Below are 22,066 nucleotides of genomic sequence, written 5' to 3'. Positions count from 1 at the left end.
GACATCAGCTGTGGCCGGATGCAACCAATCGGCGAGAGTAGCCGCGTGCAGGCGGGGAGGAGCTGCAAACGGCGACGTGAAGTCAGACACTTTCTGCTTCCCGCAGTGATGCTTGCACTGTGTTTGCACACTTTATCAGCTGAAGTGAAATAAATGCAATATTTGTCAATACACAGATGTTTCAGAGACATTTTTTGTCATGTAATACTTTATGCACTGCTTAATACAGCGTGTGTTTGTACAAGAATAAAGTTAACATACAAGCCTAAACTATCAATGAAGTAGGGTCTACATTTTCATCTGTTTTATTTTGATAAACATGACATTATAACATCGCAACTACATGAAAAGAGGTTTAACAGTTATAAAAAACAGATTTGTGCGCATTAGAGGAACTGAAGGTTTTAGAATAAACACGAAACACATGTGATCGCTGTCATGCGGAGAATCTGGCCAATCGTGGAACAGCTGTGTCATCATCAAAGTCTGTGCAGTCGCTCTGGAGAAACTGCACCGGCTGTATTAGCCGACTGCTCTCGAATCGCTCTCGCGGTGCTTTGATGCCATCGTCACTGTGACGTGGCGTCGGCGCTGTGTCAGGTCAGACAAAATTTCTAACCGGCATTACACCATGTGTGAATGCAGCGTAAGTGTCTGTGTACATTACATATCCTATTAAAAAAGTGTCTCACCTTGTCCAAGTTTTTATATTCAAACTCCATTAGGTGGCGAAGGAAGGATGACACTCTGTTGTTGATTACAGTGGTCTTCCTGTTCACAACTTCCCTGGTCTTCCGACTCACTCTGGTTTTGGTGGTGCATCTTGTTCCCTCCTCTGGGTTTTTCCTCACGAAAAAAAAACTTAAAGCAAGAGAAAATTAAGAGAATAAAGATATTTTAAATTTCATCACCCTTAGTGCCTTTGCTTTAAATGTTTTTGGTAACACTTTAGAATAATGGTCCGTCATTAAACGGATAGTTCACCAAAAAAAAAAAAGAGTAAATTCTGTCATTTACTCGCCCAGTTGTTCTAAACCTTTTAAAGAATGTTTGTAACCAGACAATTTTGAGGCACCATTCACTTCCATGGTAGGAAAAAATTACTATAGAAGTGAATGGTGCCTCAATCTGTTAGGTTACAACATTCTTCATCTTCTTTTGTGTTCAGAAATGTATTCAGGTTTGCACTTGAACAACATTATTCTAAAGTTTTGCCATGTTTTTTTTTCATAAATTATATTAAATCTGCCAAAATCATCCAAAAATTGTCCAGGACTGCTTAAATTCCAGAAAATAAAATTATATTCTGTCAGTCCTGGACAAACACAGTTTTGGATTATTTTAGTATAATATAATTTATGAAAAAACATGGTACATGGCTAGTTACAGCTAAAAAAAGGTGGAAAAACTAAATAATTTTGTGATTCAGTTAAACAGACCCGACTAAAACATACAAGAAAAATTTTGAATTAACAGTAATATGTGGAGAAACAAAGAGGGGTAACGTTACTTACCGTTGTATGAGTTCCAGTGTCACACAGCACAGGCAGGCTCCTGGTATTCTTATCTAAAATGTAAAATAAATAATGTCAATCCAAATGTAAACGTTGCTTGTTAACGACGTTATTTTTGCAACTAACGTTAGTGGCCAACGTTAATTTACTAACTAACGTCGTCCTAATGTACGCTTAATATGCTCGATAAACAAAATCTTCATTGTATTGGTAAAGTTAATTCAACAAACTCACTAACGTTAAGTCTTTTTAAAAATAAAACGTTGGGTTTACGTTACCTCAGTTTTAGTACCAAAGCTGAAGCAAATGATAACCTAACGTTATGTAAAGTATGTTGTCCGGGCCGTGAGCTCTCTCCTCGGGCAAAACTTACGACGCTCGCTGCACTGGTTCCTAATCTAATTCAATAAACTCATTTTTTAAAATAAAACGTTAGGTTTACCTCAGTTTTTAGCAGCAAAGTTTAAGCAAATGATAACCTAACGTTCTGTAAAGTATGTTGTCCAGACTGTGAGCTCTCTCCTCGGGCAAAACTTACAACGCTGCACGAGTTCCTAATCTAATTCAATAAACTAAGTTACTTTTTTTTTTTAAATAAAACGTTAGGTTTACCTCAGTTTTTAGCACCAATGCTGACAAGCAAAAATTGGGGTGCAGACAACCGCGGCTAGTACAAATCACACTTACCTTGCTTGTTTGCCGTTCTCACGGGGGATGAAAAAATCTTCGCAGGGTGTCCGGACTCCGGACACAGCTCATATGTGTTCTCTGGAACCGTGAGCTCTCTCCTCGGGTGAAACTTTCAACGCTGCACTGATGGTTCCTAATTTAAATCTAAAGCAAATCCTGTCGATCCCAATTGTGCCAAAGAGGCCGTTGTGGTAAATACAGTATTATACTTTATTTTTTAAAAATACAGGAAATCACTGTATTTGGTGTTTGACGTCATAGAAAATACCCATGATGCAACGGGAATTACAGTTATTTACTGTAAAGAGAATTTACAGTATTATACTGGGTGATATATAGTAAATAACTGTACAAATTACAGAAATGTCTAACAGTGCATATACAGTGGTTTAAATGCAATATCCCTGTGTCTTTTTTACAGAAAACCCTGAAATTTCTGAAAGTGATAAATATTATAGTATATGTTGTGTGTGATATAATAAACATATAAAATATTTAAAAAAAACAGACAAACAAAATAGGCGTTTTTGATTTTTTTGGTTATAAATTCATTTTGGAAGTACATATCTCAGGCCTTGTGTGTTCTAGCACCCTGCAGACAGTTTTGGTTGTTTCCAGCATATGTCAGCAAAAACACTAGAAAAAATTATTCAATGACACTGGGATATTGCATTTATATCACTGTATATTGGTATGGGGGGGGGGGGGTCCTCCCTTCAGATCCATTTGTATAAATCTTGCATACTAGATACAGAAAAAATATTTGTTTCCAATATTTCCTGGAATCTAGTGGAAACAGCCCAAACTGTCTGCAGGGTGCTAGAGCTCACAGGGCCTGAGTTACACACATTCAAAACTGAATTTATAACCGAATCAAAAAGCGTCTCTTTTTTTTTGGGGGGGGGGGGGGGGGGGGGGTATCACAGCTTAGACAAGCAGTGGTTTATGAAGCTTTAAAGGGTTTCCTTTAAAATTACACCAAAATTGTGTATTTAAACCACTGTATGTGGGTATGGGAAGCTTTTCAATTTGGGTAGGCGGAAATCCGAAAAATGGTCCCAGAGCTCAAGAGGTTCTGCCAGAGTAAATAGCGAGGTCATTTGCCGACAAATTTCCTGATTAAGTGTTTGTATGCGTGTGCTCTTGTGATGAATCGTAACGAGAGGCAGAAGGGACAGTGGAACCGATTATCCTGTCAGACGAGATCTCCTTGACAACAGGGCATAGCATGTAAACTGTTACCATGGCGATTGTCCCCCAGACAGTGTTATAAGATAACAGGAGGAAGGTTAGGTTCATATACAATATGTGCATCCTCGTGTCACTTGTTTTGCACCAGAAATGTATGCCGTGCAAGATTATAGGTTGCAACCTAATTGTTACTTCGAACAGTGAGATGAAACCTGCAATGTTTAATTTTGTCCTGTAATGGCACGGAAACATCCCCGCCTCCTTCTTATTCCACTCATGCAGTTACTGGTTCAGCTTAAATAACCAATTTCCTTTTCTCTAAAGGAGAGATGTAACACTTCAAGCCAGTTTGTTTCTCATCATGAATGATAAGGATAAAATGTTTCATTTCCATGGCAATTGGCCCCACTGACATCCGCGCCATCAAGACTGAGAAACTCTATTTCTGGCCAAATGACTCACAGCAACATGTTGCGCTTAATATGAATTTGATGTAATTTGGACTAAATGTATATTTGCAGAAGCGCAAAACAGCGAGATATGAGATGATTTATGATTTTATGAAGGGAGGGGATGTGAAAAGCACAGTAACCAGTCCAGAAAAGATGAGCTTTGAGGGAGAAGACAAAGTTTTTCTGTGGGATGTGCATGCAAATATGTTGATGTCTCTGCATCTGTGTTCATGTCACACATGGATGTGTGTTTTTGTTTATTCGTGATTACATACGCTATATTGCCAAAAGTATTGGGACACCCCTGCAAACCATTGAATTCAGGTTCCAATGATTTCCATCTCTCTTAATGCTTGACCATACCAAGACATTTTGAACAATTTAATGCCCCCAACTTTGTGGGAACAGGCCAAATGAACGGCCAAAACGCATAAAAAGTTATCTATTAGTTATCTATAGTTATCTCAGAAACATAGGAAACCAAGAAAACAGGAACTAGGAAAAAAGAAGCCAGGAACAACGGAATGGCTTCAAAATAAGAGTCTTAAAACACAATAACACCTGTAAGACATGACATTAGATTAAGGGGCAAACCAGAAAAAGATGATTAACCCTGTAAAGCCTAACAAAATACTGTTTTCACAATTCACAATTCTATCAATTCACAAAAAAAATCACACTTTTGGAAATGGAACAGTTTATCGAACCTTTAGACCAAATAAAAAATAAATAAACCCAATAACCCAATGAGTCTCATATTTGATAAATCAGGCTGTTATGGCTCATATAGTAGGTATGATATGGGGGAATATGGAGCTCATTCTCCTTCATTTTTTTCAGAGGCCCAATGTGAGCAAAAATGAGCAATTTGGTAGCCTGACGTCGTCATACTCAGATTCTAGTCAGAATATGAGTCTGATGCTGCTCCATTGGGCTGTGATTATGAGGCGTGTTTCAACCGAACCAGGAAAGAAAATGCCTCTGCACTCAATTGGATAGACCTACAACCAATCAGAGCAACGGAGTAAGTGATGTGTTGAGCGACGCATAGTTGTCAACAGAACTCAACTGCACGCACGCTGGAAGAAGGAGAAGATGAGTGTAAACGATCTTTGCCGGTGTTGTAAAAAATAATTTAAGGATTATTTACTTACCAACACGATCATCCTTTTTGAGAGAAATAGTAAAGGTGAATGCACATACGAACAAGTTCTCCGTTTAGGATTAGAACGAATTCGACCCAAGCGCTCTTTGGTGACGTGCATGATTACTGTTGATCATCTGTCCATCATCAAATAAAGCACACCCTGACAATTTGATTGGTCCGAACAGCTCTGGTTCGAGCATAGTTGCTCCACAACGGATCAAGTCCAGACCGAACTTCCCGACCTCAAATGTTGTGGGCGGGGCTAAGTTCGGCTGGCATCCAGGATATAATGCAATACAATGATGATTGAGAGATGTTGACCAGCAAATAAACATTCCTCAAAGACCTGATGAATCATATTTCATACTCACATTTTAAGAAAATAAGAAAACTATATATTTCCTAGAAAATAGAAAAATATAGAAAAATTGATGTACATTTTCTCATTTGTTAATCAAATGTACAAATTCTTAAATTCCATACAGTTAATAATTGTGAAAGTCTTCCCAACCAGGCACAATGCGATAAAGTGGCAAACGATAAAAGCATTCTCGTCCATTCTAATCAGCTGCTGGTGTGAACAGCGACAGGCACCATGACATTTTGTTGATCACTTGGTTTCTATATCTGACCTCATGCTGTCAAAACTCATTGCATGTTGGATCCATGCATCATGTGATTCAAATCAAAGCTTGAAAGGCAGAAGGAGGCCATCAGGGAGATTATTTTACAGATTGCTTTTTCAACATGCTGTACAAGCCCACACACACATTTACAGAGGACACACACAGACACAAACCAACACTATATATAAAATGTAAAGATATACACAGATGAAGTTTCCCTTTGGGAACAACAGTTTAGTTCCGGTACATTTGAAGTCACTATTTTACATGGCAGGACCAAAAGAGAGAGAGAGAGAGAGAGAGAGAGAGAGAGAGAGAGAGAGAGAGAGAGAGAGAGAGAGAGAGAGAGAGAGAGAGAGAGAGAGAGAGAGAGAGAGAGAGAGAGAGAGAGAGAGAGAGAGAGAGAGAGAGAGAGAGAGAGAGAAATCACAGTAATCTGCTGTGAACTGAATGAAAAATGGCTCACGGCTCATTTCTGACAGCTGCCTGATATGCCTCAGACAAATTAAAAAGGTCAGACTCACAGAGTTGTTAATAGCTCAAAGGCTTTTTGTGGTTTATTAAGCATTGAAAAGGTGCACAGAATTGCCTGTTATGTGAAATGAACTCCTGTGCCAGGCAATTTAACTGATCTGAACTCTGAAAGCATGGTTTAATACAGAGTATCTCAAAAAGATAAGTTCAATCTAAAATATAAAAAAATGTTGACATCCTTTACTCACCCTTGTGTCGTTCCAAACCTTGGACAATGAGAAAGAAAGAAAGAAAGAAAGAAAGAAAGAAAGAAAGAAAGAAAGAAAGAAAGAAAGAAAGAAAGAAAGAAAGAAAGAAAGAAAGAAAGAAAGAAAGAAAGAAAGAAAGAAAGAAAGAAAGAAAGAAAGAAAAGAGAAATAAATTCTTATAGAGAATTAACAGGTGTAGTTGTTGATTGTTTATTGAAAATATGTGGTCACTATTATGGTGATCAGTGTTTTCTTTAGTTGGGCAGTTTAACTCTTGGCTTTTTATATGAGTTTGTGGTATAACTGTATAACTGTACCTTTAAAGGTACACAGTTGGTCCTTATGGTACAATTATACCATTGTTCTTCTCTACTTAGAGTAGGGGTTGGCAGGTTCGGTCCTAGTGAGCTGCTGACCTGCAGAGTTTGGCTCCAACCCTGAAAGACATCTATAGAAATTAACAGGTTTAGATGTCGATGTTTTATTGAAAATGTTTGGTCACAATTATGGTGATCAGGGTTTCGTTTAGTTTCATCGGTTTAACTCTTGGCTTTTTATGTGAGTTTGTGGTTTTTTTTACAGTATTAACAAAACACATGATCTGTTCACATCAAAAGAAGCCATAAATAAAAAATTGTCATGCTGAAAAATGTATGACTAACTCATCACTGACTAAAAATGTTAATAAATAATATTCACTAAAAATACTTTCTTGCCACGGATCAGACATTCTGAATTCTGATTTTAAAATACATTCTAGGGGAACAAAAAGTTTAGACACACACAGATATCAAGAATCAGCATATGAATCTCAACAATGGTGACATGCTTTATGCTGCAATGCCTGCTGGGAGCCATGAGTTTTATACTGTGGTGGCTTAGTAGGGTTGGAGCTAAACTCTGAAGGACATCAGCTCTCTTGGACCGAACTTGCCTACCTCTGACATAGAGGTACAAAAATGTACCCTTAAGGGTTCCACCCCAATGACGGCCACTTTTGTACAATTTTTTTTGAGAGTGTACACATTTTGTTGCATCGTTGTTCTTTTGGGTCAGTTTGACCCCAGGCTCTTTTAGCTGTAAAAAACATAAGAAATATCTAAATTTTACACATATTTATTTTGGTTGTTTTATTGAGGTCACTATAACATGCTATAATTTTATATATTCAATATAATATTCAAACAACTTCCCTCCGTTTTAGGGCTCTAACCTAACCTTACATGTAGTATTGCGAGAACCACTAGTAGTTCACGTTATAATGGTCCCGCTCCCCACTTGAACGACAGGGTACATAGTGCTGCTAATGTCATCAAAATGGTTCCAGGACCCACCATATGCTGCCAGCCATTAATAACCTGAGACATAAACCTTTGTAAAAAAAATAAAAAAATATTCTGATTCTGGAGGTTTAAATTGCTGGGGTCAAATTGACCCTAGTGTGTAAAAAATATTACTAGATTTGAGGGTAACAGAAGGGTTAAGATTCTATAAAGAACCTTCAGAGTTTAGATTTTATTATAAATAAAAGAAGAAAAAAATGGCAACATTTGCTACGTATGCTGATCGTGATGCATACCTTAGCAAGCACCATTATTGATGGATGAACCTATTTTTGTGTTATATTGCGTTCTCTCTTTGTGTACACGGTCTGAGTTGTTTAGTTACAGAATAACTCTGCAGGTATTCTTAAATAAAGTTCTCATCTAAGAACAAGGTGTTTTTTATCCAGGAGAAAACAGCCCCCACATCTATTGGCAGCTTAGGACTATTAATCAGCAGACCTGATTGTAGAGAACAAGGCCGTTGATGGGAACATTTAACATTTCCACTAAGCTCCAAAATCTTGCAACACACATGGCTAACCTGAATTTGACTTTGTCCAAAATGCCCTCATCCAGTTTGCTCAACTGTAAGCTGGAAAATTTCAACTCACTCCTAGTTTGACCCTCTCCCAGATTTCCTCATTAAGGAAATGATGTTTGTTTCGTGATTGCATAGCATTGCAGACACCAATGGTTTAACATTTAGAGTGCTAAAACTGAGACTGGAATGCTGTGATCGATGCCTGACCCGCATTGATTTCTCTTTCAAAGCTGTATTTGATATATGGCACTTACCATGTGATTTTGGAAATATTTGGATATTGGCGCAGATGCTGCATCATGTAAAAGAAAAAACAAAAATCTTTCAGTTTTTCTAATATTTTTCTTCATAATTCACGGACGACAACAAATCTGCTATCTTTTGGTTTAAGAAATATGAGCTATGTGCTAAAAGTAACATACATACATACATACAAGTATTTAATATTATATTAAGTATTATTATCCCATTGTGCCTCCAAAAAAGTAATTGGGGGAAATTTATAAACGTAATAAATTAAGAATGAATGAATAAATGAATCAATCAAACAATCATAATAAATAATAATAATATAATATAATAATATGAATAAATAATTTTTTATTGCATTAGGTACCACAGCACAATTATTTATTATTTTAGTGCCATTGATATAATATTACAGTTTTTGTTCAAATTTAACAAAATTATAATTTAAATTATAATTAATATTTTAATTAATTCAATTTTAAGTAATTTTGTTGATACTAAGCTAAAAAATAATTCCACTATCTGATAAAAAAACAGGTTTAAGTTTTTTTATATATATTTTATTATTTCAGTTAATGTTTATTTTATTTCAAGCAATGAAAAAATGTTTTAATGGTTTTACTTTTAGTATTTATTTATTTATTTAGTAATAACTCAACTGCATCTCAAATAAGATCACACGTTAAATATAAAAAATATTTAGTGGGGTGCAATCGTTTTAAACACATTTATCTAAAAAACAACAACAACAAAAAACATATAGCATATATATATAAATATATATATGTTTTTATATATATATATATATATATATATATATATATTTTTTTTTTTTTGTTAAATACATTTTTTAAACAAAGAAACAAATAAATAAATAAATAAGAACAAAAATCATGGTCAAGTCTAATATTGCAACATCAATAAAAGATGCTGTGGAGGTTGTGCAGTAGTTGCACAGTAGGTTTTTATTGTATATATTCGGTCCTATTACGCAACACAGTTCACTCTCCATTCCCATTGCCATTACCTCATAGAAAACCAGAATGGGAACGAAAATAGACCTCTGTTTCACAGCTAGAGCTATAAAAGCTCTGAGGTCATCGCAGTACTCTGACAGACACATAAAGACATGTTAAAGAACAGGATCAGTCAGCGGATTAAGCCTTTTCATCTAATATTATATAAACAGAGTTGTAGCAGTGAGTCAGGACATATACTGTATCTTGAGACGATTATTAAATTCAGTCCTGAAGTGCATCATATTTGTCTCAGATGACACTCCCACAGTCCATGTTTGTCATTACACGGAGCCTGTGGTGATATATTGGGCACGATTCATGAAACAGGAGCACATCAAATTTCAAATATTCATTTGTATGTAAATTTGCAATCAATTCAATAGGATAAAATATGTAGAATTGTTTGAGATAGATAGATAGATAGATAGATAGATAGATAGATAGATAGATAGATAGATAGATAGATAGATAGATAGATAGATAGATAGATAGATAGATAGATAGATAGATAGATAGATAGATAGATAGATAGATAGATAGATAGATAGATAGATAGATAGATAGATAGATAGATAGATAGATAGATAGATAGATAGATAGATAGATAGATAGATAGATAGATAGATAGATAGATCTATAAATAGATACATGCACATACATGCAGCACACGCAACATGTTGGACGTGTCTCTTTTGTTACGCATTGTGATTGTTATGGGTGTGGCATTATCATCTATCTTGTCTAACTTGTCAGTTAAACTTATCTTAGCTTGTGTGTAAAAGAAAAACACCCGCTAAAGACATTGTCAGTTAAAGATCCGGCTTTCCCATTATAAAAACGGAACTGCAACATCTGCTGCTCACAGAAACAGTACAAGTCCTGTATTTGCTTTCGTTTTATCAACAGTCAAGTCTAGTACGTTTTATTTGTAGCCTATAGCTCTTTTCACAATACATTTTAAACCAGATTGTCTCCAGTGACTAAGCTAATGGCACAGTTATGGTCTGAAATTGTATTCATTCAGCATAATGACTTTATGGAGTAATCTTCCATTTTAGTTCCAGCTACAATACATTGAGACAAAAAGTATGGACATTATGCATGAAATAAACTTCCCCAAATGTATAATGTGACACTAATAGTCATAAGGTGAGGTGATTCACAAAGCAATGCCTTTTTTAATGTGGTCTTTGGGGGAACAAATACAGTAGCATGCCCTGAAATTATTTTCCTTGGGACAGACGTGGCCTTTGCAATTCAGAGGAACATTTTAAAGGGGTCATGACATATTGGAACAGTCAGAACTCGGAACCCCCACAGACATTGTATGCAATAAGACTGTGATTACGTTATTATCTCTAATATTGAACACTCTTTCACTCTTAATAGTATTTAAATGTGTTTGCCTATTTCTATCTCTTTAACCAGAACTATTGTTAGAACCACTACCGAAAACAAAACCAGCATTCAATCTTTATCTCTGTTTCAGCCCCTCAGCTAAAATGAAATGACACTAAAATCGCCAGTAGGTGGCGGCCAATCATTGCCTTAATGAGTGAGTCATTGAATCATTCAGTCAAACGATTCGTTCAAAACGGCTGCTTGTGATTCATTCAGGGACAAACAAGTGATAGGCTGCATCCGAAATCACATACTAAATAGTATTACATATGGTTTGCAACTTACTTCAGTCACGACAACTCTCGGAGTGGATACATTTCAACAAAAAGGTGCTGGAAAGGTGCGTGATTCAAGTCGCCTTAAACATGAGAATTCATTATTTTAAGCTTCAAGCTAATGCATTAGCGTAATGTTTAACATGGCTTGCCCTGTCAGGCACTTTGACAGATTCGTGTGTTGATATCCTCAGCGCTAAAACTTGCATTGTACGGTTATATCCTTATCTGTGTTTTCTAATGTAAGTGTTACATTCATGCGAGTATTTCCATTTAGCTTAACATGAAGGTTCGTTTTGACAGTCTGTCAAAATTTGTATGAACTAAAATGAGCATCGGCGCGCGCATGCGCGTCAAACAGACAGGACGTTAAAGTCCCTGTGTTAATAATTTGCTTTGCATTGTTTGCTTTATTTGTCATTTATTATTATTATTATTATTCATATTCCTTTATATGATTACTTATTTGTATTTCTGCGTGGTATTTGTTTTCCAGCTTTTCTTTGGTTTCATTTATGTTATGATAACGAAGGTCTTTTATTTTGACATCCGGTTGAGCAGAGGATGTGGATATATTGAGTGTTGTTCAAACAGTTCAGTATGGAACGAGGCCTAGATGCACAAGTCTTAGCATCGACGGTTCACGGTGCAAGGAGTTTTTAGCTTCTGGTTTAAATGGAGAACAAGCTCTTACGGGTTGATTCCCTCGATGCATGATGGCGATGTTTATGGTGTCCAACGATGATCGCAATAAAGTGTGGGAATCACCAGTCCAAGACTCAATCCAATTATTAAGCCAGGTAGCTACAGTAAGAGCTTGCCATCGTCGATCCACTGTGTTGCTTCAAGGAACGCCATGGCTGAAGGAGGAGCTTTGATGTCGGAGCGCTCGTCGGGGACAGTGTGATTGCGTTCTTAATGGATCAAGTTTCAAGCAACGTTTCAGCGGATGGCTCAATGAATCTATGGGGAGCGATTGGACCGATTTAATGAACTGGCAAAGGAACTGTTACAAGTTGTTTGGTGGATCGCAGTGAGTACCAAAGACAAAGAAATTGATTCTGAAGAGACTCTTTTCTCGTTTTTCCCTGATTTAAAAGGCTATGAACATTGCTGCAATTAATTTGCCTATGTATGGACTAACGTGTATTGAAACGTTCAGTTTCACATTTAAGGGTTAATGTTTTAGCACATGTGGTAAAGGTGAATCTGCTGAACATATGTTATCAATCAACTTGAATGTTAAATGAGAAAAATGTCGTTTTAATGTAATTTTAGTGAAATTTAAATACAAGAGAAAATGTCAAAGTCAGATGCAGGTGCAAAAGAGGCCGATAGGCAACTTGATGGTCAGGTAGAAACTCAAAGTGAGAGTGCACGCCGTTCAAAGCGCACGCATGTTCCTACTGAAAAAATGTTAGCTTATCAGCAAGAAGAGTTACAAAAGAAAGAGAAAAGGGTTGAATCTCTATATAATCACTGGAAAATAGAAGCTCGCAGTGCACGTGAGCATCTTAAATCAGATGCCCTACAGACTCAGTTAGCTATTTTGGTCGACACTTTAGAGGAGGCCAAGAACAAAGTTTTAAATGCCTATGATGACTTTAGAGAGCATGTCTCACCTGCTATTGAAATGAGGAGAAAAATGGACGCATGTGAAGCGGTAACAGCTGATATTGTTAAAATTGTTTATGAGAGAATATCAGGTGTAGATGGAGATTTTAATGATGTAAGGGAGAGAAGCCGTCTTCGCACCTTATTAAACCATCAATATGCCCACTCAATTTTTGGTTCAACAAGTTCACGAGTCAGTCAGAAAACTAGTAATTATTCTAGTCATCCCTCTGTCATGTCAAGCTTAGAAGTCAAGCGAGTAGATGCTGCAGCAGAAGTAGCGGCCAAGCAAGCTGCGTATAATGTTCTGCTAGAAGAAACAAAGCAAAAGGAAAAGATAAACCAGTTAGAAGAACAGCACAAAAGAGTCATTGATGGTGAGTGGAAGGAGCTAGAGCGAATTCAAGCACAAAAGGATCTAAAAGCAGCTCAAGCTAAGTTAGAAATCTATAGTCAAGAATTTGAGAAGGAAAAGATTAATTCACCCAAAGATTGTAGTGGCATGAACAGATCAGAGTCTGATTTCCCTCAAGAAGGTATGGCAAAGCAAGAAACGTCTCAAAGGGTGGGTCGTGAAACCAGAAGGGCGACAGTTCAAGCATCAGTGACTGACGCATCGCTTCTTGTTCAAGCATTTCAAGACGGCATGGTTATGAGCAAATTGCCAGTACCAGAACCTCCTGTCTTCACGGGTGACCCCATTCATTTCATTGAGTTTAAACAATCCTTTACGGCCCTTATTGACAAGAGAACCATTTCTTCTGCTGATAAGATGTTTTATCTCAAGAAATATGTGAGTGGTCCTGCTAGAAACGCTTTAGAAGGAACTTTCTTCAGAACAGATGACGAAGCCTATCAAGATGCATGGTGCAGATTGAACAGTCGTTATGGCCAACCATTCGTGGTTCAAAAGGCGTTCAGAGAAAGGCTTGCAAGCTGGCCTAGAATTCAGCCAAAGGATGCCATTGGTCTTCAGACTTTCTCTGACTTTCTAAATGCATGCCAGGGTGCCATGCCACATGTCAAAGGCCTTCAAATTTTAAATGACTACCAAGAAAATCAGAAACTTGTGTTGAAATTACCTGATTGGGCAATTAGCAGATGGAATCGTCAAGTCACACAATCTCTTTCTGAAAACCATGAGTATCCCACTTTTAAAAAATTTGCTGCATTTGTGTCAACTGAAGCAGAGGTTGCTTGTAATCCAGTTACCTCCTTTCACACTCTCCGTGCTGCAGAACCTGTAAATGAGAAGGCAAGTCTGAAAGAGACCAACAGAAACAGAGTAAGAGTTTTCAGTACTCAAACGAACGTAGAGAGTCAAAAAGTTACCAAACCAGGGAATAAGATTCTGTGTGTGCTTTGTCAGAAAGATAACCATCAACTTGACAACTGTTTCAGTTTTCTCAGCAGACCATTGGAGGAGCGACGGAAATGTGTCCAGGAAAAGAGGCTTTGCTATGGATGTCTCAAGTCTGGCCACAGTGCTAAGGAATGTCGCTGCCGTCTCACTTGTAATGTGTGTAAGAGGAGACATCCAACTAGTTTGCATGATGAGAACTTTGCAATGGCAATTAAGACATCACTTCCTGCTGTTCAGTCTCAAAGTGAATCTAATGATGTGATGAATGCAGTGGCCTTAAGTGTAACTGGAGAAGAGCGAAGTACGTATACTTCAATGATTGTACCTGTCTGGGTGTCCACAAGGCAGAAACCAAGCTGTGAGAAACTGGTGTATGCGCTTTTGGATTCACAGAGTGATACCACATTTATTGATAAAGAAGTTTGTGATGCTTTACAGGCAACAACGTTTCCAGTGCAACTGAAGCTCACCACCATGCTTGGAAAGGATACCGTTCTGCAAAGTGACAGAGTGTCAGGACTCCGAGTCAGAGCATATAAGTCCGGTAACTATATTGACTTGCCACCTACGTACACCAAGGACTGCATACCAGTTAATCGTAACCACATTCCTACTTGTGATGATGCTAAAAGGTGGAATCATCTTACAGTCATTGCGGACAAGATGCCACCGTTGCAAGACTGTGATGTTGCTCTTTTAATAGGCTACAATTGTTCAAGGTCGATGACTCCCCGAGAAGTAATAACAGGAGGAGATGATGATCCCTATGCCATTCGGACAGACTTGGGATGGAGCATAGTAGGTTGTTCTTCACCACATTCCAATCTGCCTGGAATCAGTGGACTGTGTCATCGCACTACAGTTAAGGAGCTCCCTTCTATCACTCCAGGTGATGTGATTCGCGTCCTCGAGAGTGAGTTTAAAGACACTGAAGAAGAGAGTGCAAAGGTGTCTCAGGATGACATTCTTTTTCTCGAGAAATTGAAGGAAGGGATATGGAAGAATGTCCATGGCCATTATCAAATGCCACTTCCGTTTAAGGTGAGACCCAATTTGCCAAGCAACAAACAATGCGCTATGGTTAGACTCAATCATCTCAAAAGAAAGATGCTAAAGGATGAGTTGTATAAGGAACGTTACAGTGAGTTCATGAATGAGATCTTTCAGAGAGGAGATGCTGAGGAAGTGCACAGTAGTGGCAAGGAAGGAGAAACCTGGTACTTACCTCATCATGGTGTCTTCCATCCAAAGAAGGTTGACAGAGCCAACAAAGTCAAGTCTAATCACATCAGTACTGTATCCGGGCAACAAAAGGCGAAACTTTGCATAATTAAATGTCTGCAATCTAGTTCCTACAAGGATGAGCTGAAAGAGATAACGGGTGGGAGAAGCGTCTCATCTCGCAGCACCTTGTACCCTCTTGACCCTTTCATGGATGAAGATGGTGTGTTAAGGGTGGGAGGTAGGCTTTGCCGTTCAACCTTTCCAGACTCTGTGAAACATCCAATAATAATTCCTAAGAATCATCATGTCACAGAAATGATTGTTGCTCACTTTCATAACAAAGTTGCACATCAGGGGAAAGGATTCACTATAAATGAGATTCGATCTAATGGCTTTTGGATCCCAGGGATTAACAGAATTGTAGCATCTTGCATCAGGAGTTGCATTGTTTGCAGGAAACACAGGCGACCTGTTGAAGAACAGAGAATGGCTGATTTCCCCTCAGAGAGAGTGGTTCCATCATCTCCGTTTACATATACTGGCATGGACTGCTTTGGCCCATTTCTTATCAAGCAGGGCAGAAGTGTTCATAAGAGATACGGTCTTCTCCTTACTTGTTTTAGTTCTCGTGCTATACACATCGAAATGCTTACTGACATGACCACAGATTCATTTATCAATGCTCTGCGTTGTTTTATTGCCATAAGAGGTACTGTGCAACAGATAAGGTCTGATCAAGGCAGCAACTTCGTTGGCGCAAAAAATGAGTTGAAGGATGCACTTAAGGAGATGGACGTGGAAAGAGTGACAACCTTCCTACTGGAGAAGCAGTGTGACTTCCTTATGAATGCACCACGTGCAAGTCATGTTGGTGGTGTGTGGGAACGTCAAGTTAGAACCATAAGATCTGTGCTGAATGCGACTCTTGCACTTCACCCAGGAAGGCTAAATGACTCCTCTTTACGAGCTTTCTTGTATGAAGCAATGGCCATTGTGAATAGTAGACCGCTCACCGTGGATTGCTTGACTGATCCTCAGAGTCTAGCACCAATTACTCCGAATCATCTACTCACGTTAAAAACGACTGCTGCTTTGCCTCCACCAGGAAACTTTATCCGGGAGGATGTGTTTGCACGGAAAAGATGGAGACATGTGCAGTACTTGGCGGAACAATTTTGGAGTCGTTGGAGGAAAGAGTATCTTGCGAGTATAACTGCCCGACAGAAGTGGAATGTGACTAGGAGAAACCTTCAAGTCAATGACGTTGTCATTATCAAGGAAGAGGAAGTGCCTAGAAACGAATGGAGGCTTGGCAGGATAAAGGACGTTGTTGTTAGCAGTGACGGGCTTGTGAGAAGGGCCAAGATTCTTCTAGGTGACTCAAAGCTTAACGCAAAGGGCAAGCGTATTAGTAAACCGTCCATAATCGAAAGACCAGTGCAAAAACTTGTTTTATTAATGGAGGGACATTAGGATCTTTCAAGGGTTTATCATTGAGACATTGTAAGATCAATGATTATTTTAATATTTCTAAACTCATGTTTCGGAATTTTAATGTTTTTTTTGGGGTCATAAAGGTCAAAAGAAAAAAAAACGAAAGTAAAAGAAAAGAAAAAAAAAAGGGACAAAGGGAAATTATTCGTGCTTGTACATTTGGTGTGATGTTTGCACTCATAATTTGGTGGGAGTGTTAATAATTTGCTTTGCATTGTTTGCTTTATTTGTCATTTATTATTATTATTATTATTCATATTCCTTTATATGATTACTTATTTGTATTTCTGCGTGGTATTTGTTTTCCAGCTTTTCTTTGGTTTCATTTATGTTATGATAACGAAGGTCTTTTATTTTGACATCCGGTTGAGCAGAGGATGTGGATATATTGAGTGTTGTTCAAACAGTTCAGTATGGAACGAGGCCTAGATGCACAAGTCTTAGCATCGACGGTTCACGGTGCAAGGAGTTTTTAGCTTCTGGTTTAAATGGAGAACAAGCTCTTACGGGTTGATTCCCTCGATGCATGATGGCGATGTTTATGGTGTCCAACGATGATCGCAATAAAGTGTGGGAATCACCAGTCCAAGACTCAATCCAATTATTAAGCCAGGTAGCTACACCCTGTAAAGTTAAATATGTGTTCTGAGTTTGTCTCACCACAGACATTTTTTTTATTAACCACCCAGCCAAATTTGAATACTAATAAAAAAAATCCAAGTAAATAAAATAGCTTATCAAAATAAGCAACATTCAGGGAGGGGCCATGCTCAGTGGCTCTAGTGCATCTTCCATCCACCGTTTCAGCCACGCCCAACATCCTTAAAGGGTTAGTTCACCCAAAAATGGAAATTCTGTCATTAATTACTCACCCTCATGTCATTTGACACCCGTAAGACCTCCGTTCACATTCGGAACACAAATGAAGATATTTTTGTTGAAAGCTGATGGCTGAGAAAGGCTTCAGACAGGCCTCCATTGGCATTCAGTACATTAATACTCCCAAGACGTCATATTCTCGCGCATGCGTCGTGGAGGCACACACGGAAGACAATAACAAGTTGGATAAAGGTGTTATCTTGATTTTTTTTTGCGCACAAAAACTATTGTCGTCGCATCGTAAAATTATTGTAGAGCCACTGTGGTGAGGTGGACTTTGTAACGACGTTTTAAGTGAATTTTATGGGTCTTGGGAGTATTAATGTACTGAATGCCAATGGAGGCCTGTCTGAAGCCTTTCTCAGCCATCAGCTTTCAACTAAAATATCTTCATTTGTGTTCCGAATATGAACGGAGGTCTTACGGGTGTCGAACGACATGAGGGTGAGTAATTAATGACAGAATTTTCATTTTTGGGTGAACTAACCCTTTAACACAGAAATGGTGAAAAGCTGTTTAACTGTCTAACAGTACTACACAGTTCACAGTCTCTGTAACGTGTTTCAGCAATACATTTCTAACATGTATTATGTGTTTAGAAACATCTCAGAATTGCCTTTACAGGGACTTTAATTTTGCTGAAATATCTGTTGGAAGTTACATTTTTTGTGTTAAATTTTTATTACAACATGTAATAGACCCTTTTCACATTTCCGGGTTTCTCAGAGCAGAAGTCGTCATAGTTGGGTTAACTTTTATAGCGGTGAATGAGAGAATACATTAAATATATTTTTTGTGTCCCCATTTGCTCAAACATCAAAAGAAAAACGCATCATCACAGTCTGTGAAAAGGGTCTATCCAAGTATTTTATGAGAGTCAGTACTGAAATTTTTAAATTGTGGCGCTTTGAGGGCAACATTAATATAGATATATTCACTATGTAAGTTTTCATAGTATGCATTTTGCATGTTTGTTTGAAGGACAACATTGGGCAGGATGTGAAATAAGCTTTTTTTTATCTGATTAATCGAAGAGATAATCTGCCAACTAATCGGTTATCAAAATAATCTTTAGTTACAGCCCTAAACAGAAGCTTTCGGTGCTGCATGCCGATCGCAGGCTAGGGTATGATATGGTCATGTGGATTTGGAAGTACTTCTGATTGGCTCGTGCTGCGGCGTTGAAAGAGCCAACCAGCGTTCGTTAGAGTTTCATTCCTGAACAATGTATTTCTCAACTGTTAAAAATGGATGTTTTATATAGTATGAATGTGTGTATGAATGAAATTCAGAAGTACTACATCTGCCATGTTGTCATTGTCATGTGATATACAGCGTCAGTTGCGTCACTCCCATTCACAATCCTCACCCATGGCCTCATGGGATCGTAAAGTGTCCATCAAATGCGCATATCAGAATCTCGCACATCAGATTCATTCAGTAGCGATTTACTGTGTTGCTCAGAGACGTGCGATGGCTCTAATGTGGATTTGTTTGGAGCTATTTTTGTTTAGCCTAGAAATCTAGACGCACCCTAGTGGCAGCTAATTTAATTTGCAGCCAGGGCCGTCTATCAACTCTCTGCTGGCTTGTGAGCTGGAAAAACCAAACTCTGGGCAGGCCAATCACATCATGTATAGAGTCGGTGGGCGGGCTTAACATAATGACAGCAGAGTTGCTGCGGTTCCGCTGTGCTACTTGTAAAGAAAGAAGCTGGCGACAGTGGTTTTTCGAAACGGCTCTGGCCGCGACTCTGGAAGACTTGGAGTTAAGCTTTTCTTTGAGAAAAGAACAAAGAACGGCACTGAAGTTATTCTTAAAAAGGCCCACTGAAATCAAAATAAAGTTTTTTAGCTTTTAGTATGATTATCTTAGCCCTAAGGTTATGAATAAGCTGGTGTGTTCCAAAACAATGACAAAATTTGCATTTAGGAGATATAAGCATTCAAAACGTACAGTCTCTCACTTCCGTTAAAACGAATCACAGATTTTGATGACATCATCGCAGACTTCACCTTCTCATTAAATCTTCGGTCCAATCAAATTCGCTCTAGAATCTGAAGTCCTGCCCCCTGCATTATAAATAGATCCTAAACTGCGTCTGAAAACGGTCAGTTGTTCATACATTTACTATTTTCTACATGGTGAATGGCACATAAATTCGCTCTAGAATCTGAAGTCCTGCCCCCTGCATTATAAATAGATCCTAAACTGCGTCTGAAAACGGTCAGTTGTTCATACATTTACTATTTTCTACATGGTGAATGGCACATAGCGCACTATACATGCGATAGGAAACGATTCAGACGGTGTAAATATGTTTTCAGTTGAGGTGAATGAAGTCTGGGTTCACGATAGTTTCACACGCACCCACATAGTCTAGTAGGGATGGCTCGATACCACAATTTTGTCTTCGGTACGGTACCACAATCTAATACCGAAGTACCGATATTAAATCGATACCACACAGGGTCTGAATTTTGGCGCGGGTATTGCGCATCATTTTACTCACTCTTGCAAGTTTGGGGTTTATGAAGCAGGAAATGAACGCAAATGTTTATTATTAAATTAATCAACAACGATTATCAAATCAGTCATTTGGAAACTTTCTTGTGCAAAGTAATTTCAGCAATACACTCTTCTCTAGCTCTCAAAATGAGCAAATTGCTTCTAGCTTCAAAAGACATCGCACATGCACTATAAAAGCATCTGCGCGCTCAGATTCAACAGCTGACGGAAATCACTGCCCACGTCTTTTTAAATCTCGCCAATTTGAACATGCAAGCGATTTTATAGCATTCCGTAATACATGGGATTTTAGCTCTTTGAGAGAGAGAGTTTTCTTTGCGCTCATACCAACAACAAACACACAGCCTAAGGAGCTCGCGCATTCCAAATTAAGTTGTTTTTCCTTAGTTAAATACACACAAAATTTTGTCAAAAATGTCCATCTTTAGTGAGCAGTCACAAACACAGTTGGTTATGTCTTTGCGAATGTAATAGTGCAAATATTATGAAATCTAAACGTCATTGGTTGAAACAAACGCTGGATATGTTATTATATTTAAACGATACGATCTTATGTATGTGCGTTGATCAGTGTTAAAAGAAAATAAATGTCTAAATTAGATTGTTTGATTTATTCACTCACCTGTCGATCTCTTAATGTCTTATACAAGTCAGGATGGGCAAGTGACAGATGCTTGGCAAGGTTTGATGGTTCTTCAGCAGTTTTATAAGCAAAGTAATTCCAAATTTCACGTCTAATTCTCTCTATATTAATGAGTTTTGGGCGTGTTGAGTGAGATCCATCTGCTGTATTCATTTTGTTCCTCTATGGCGCCACATACATTTGCCGGTTTCGCGCAAGTTTGGGTAGTGCACTGCCATCTTGCGGTGAACTTCAGAACAGCAGCATATACCGAAATGAGCAAAATCATGATATCGTACCGTTTGAAATTAAATATGTACCGGTATTTTCCCAGTACCGGTATACCGCACATCCCTATAGTCTAGACCAGAGCCGTTGACTAGAGACACGAGAGCGCAGCGCGGATCATTTGCGCAAGTCGGCGCAGACAACAAAACATATCGGACCCATTTAAATTCTGCACAGAATGCTGTATTTCAAAGAGATATGGAAGAGATTATGATGATAAACGGTTAGATTCGGAGGAAACTGGCTTTACCAAACAGAAAGGCTCTAGTCAAACTGTGGTAATAAGGAAACGCTATTGGCTGTTTCAAAAAAGGGGAGGAGCTGCTAACAGCTGGAGCCGTTTCAGGGGAAATTACGTCAACACATTGAATAATGCTGCACGTTTCAAGGCACTTCAGTGGGCCTTTAAGAAAGGAAGATGTGTTCTGAGTTTTGCCGACCGGATACAGCGAAAGTTTAATCTATCAACTAGCTCCGCTTCACCTTCTTTGCTGCTCTGGTTGGTTGTAGCGCTATCCTATTGCGTGCAGAGGGAATTTGAAAGACGCCCCTTGGATTGAGCCCTGCCAATGGTGAGTTCCCAGACCCAACATCTTGATGTGGGTCTGGCTTGTTGTCAGGCTAATTTTTGTTGGCAAAATAGTGCAAAAACAGACAATATTGACAATAAATGTAATTAAGTTCTTGTCTATTGAACTGTTGTATAAAATCAATATCACATGTGCAAACGTGCTGATATTTGGGAAAACAGAGCTCTTGCTTGTGTGATATTGCTTATCAATATATTATGCACCATATCTTGGAGTTTGGGGGCATTTTTATTCATTTTGGTGGCATCTTTACCTAAAGTCCATGTAAATTTCTGACCCACCCGGTGTGTGTGCTGTGTGATGGCAGGGTG

The 22,066-nt window shown here is 38.3% G+C and overlaps 1 protein-coding gene across 1 annotated transcript in view; it reads right to left on the bottom strand.

Moving 5' to 3' along the window:
• Positions 1-12,010, bottom strand: part of cfap58 (cilia and flagella associated protein 58) — a gene marked incomplete at both ends in the record, with an annotated part of 183,719 nt that extends 171,709 nt beyond the window's left edge. The window contains one exon of the mRNA XM_079813233.1: positions 11,961-12,010. Coding sequence (XP_079669359.1) covers positions 11,961-12,010 — 50 coding nt within the window. The remainder of the gene's footprint in view (positions 1-11,960) is intronic.
• Between the last annotated feature and the right edge of the window lie 10,056 nt (positions 12,011-22,066).

Source organism: Gobio gobio, assembly GCF_949357685.1.
Source record: "Gobio gobio genome assembly, chromosome: 3".
NCBI lineage: Eukaryota > Metazoa > Chordata > Actinopteri > Cypriniformes > Gobionidae > Gobio > Gobio gobio.
The sequence above is the reverse complement of the archived record's forward strand: the minus strand, read 5'-3'. Positions and strand labels throughout refer to the sequence as shown.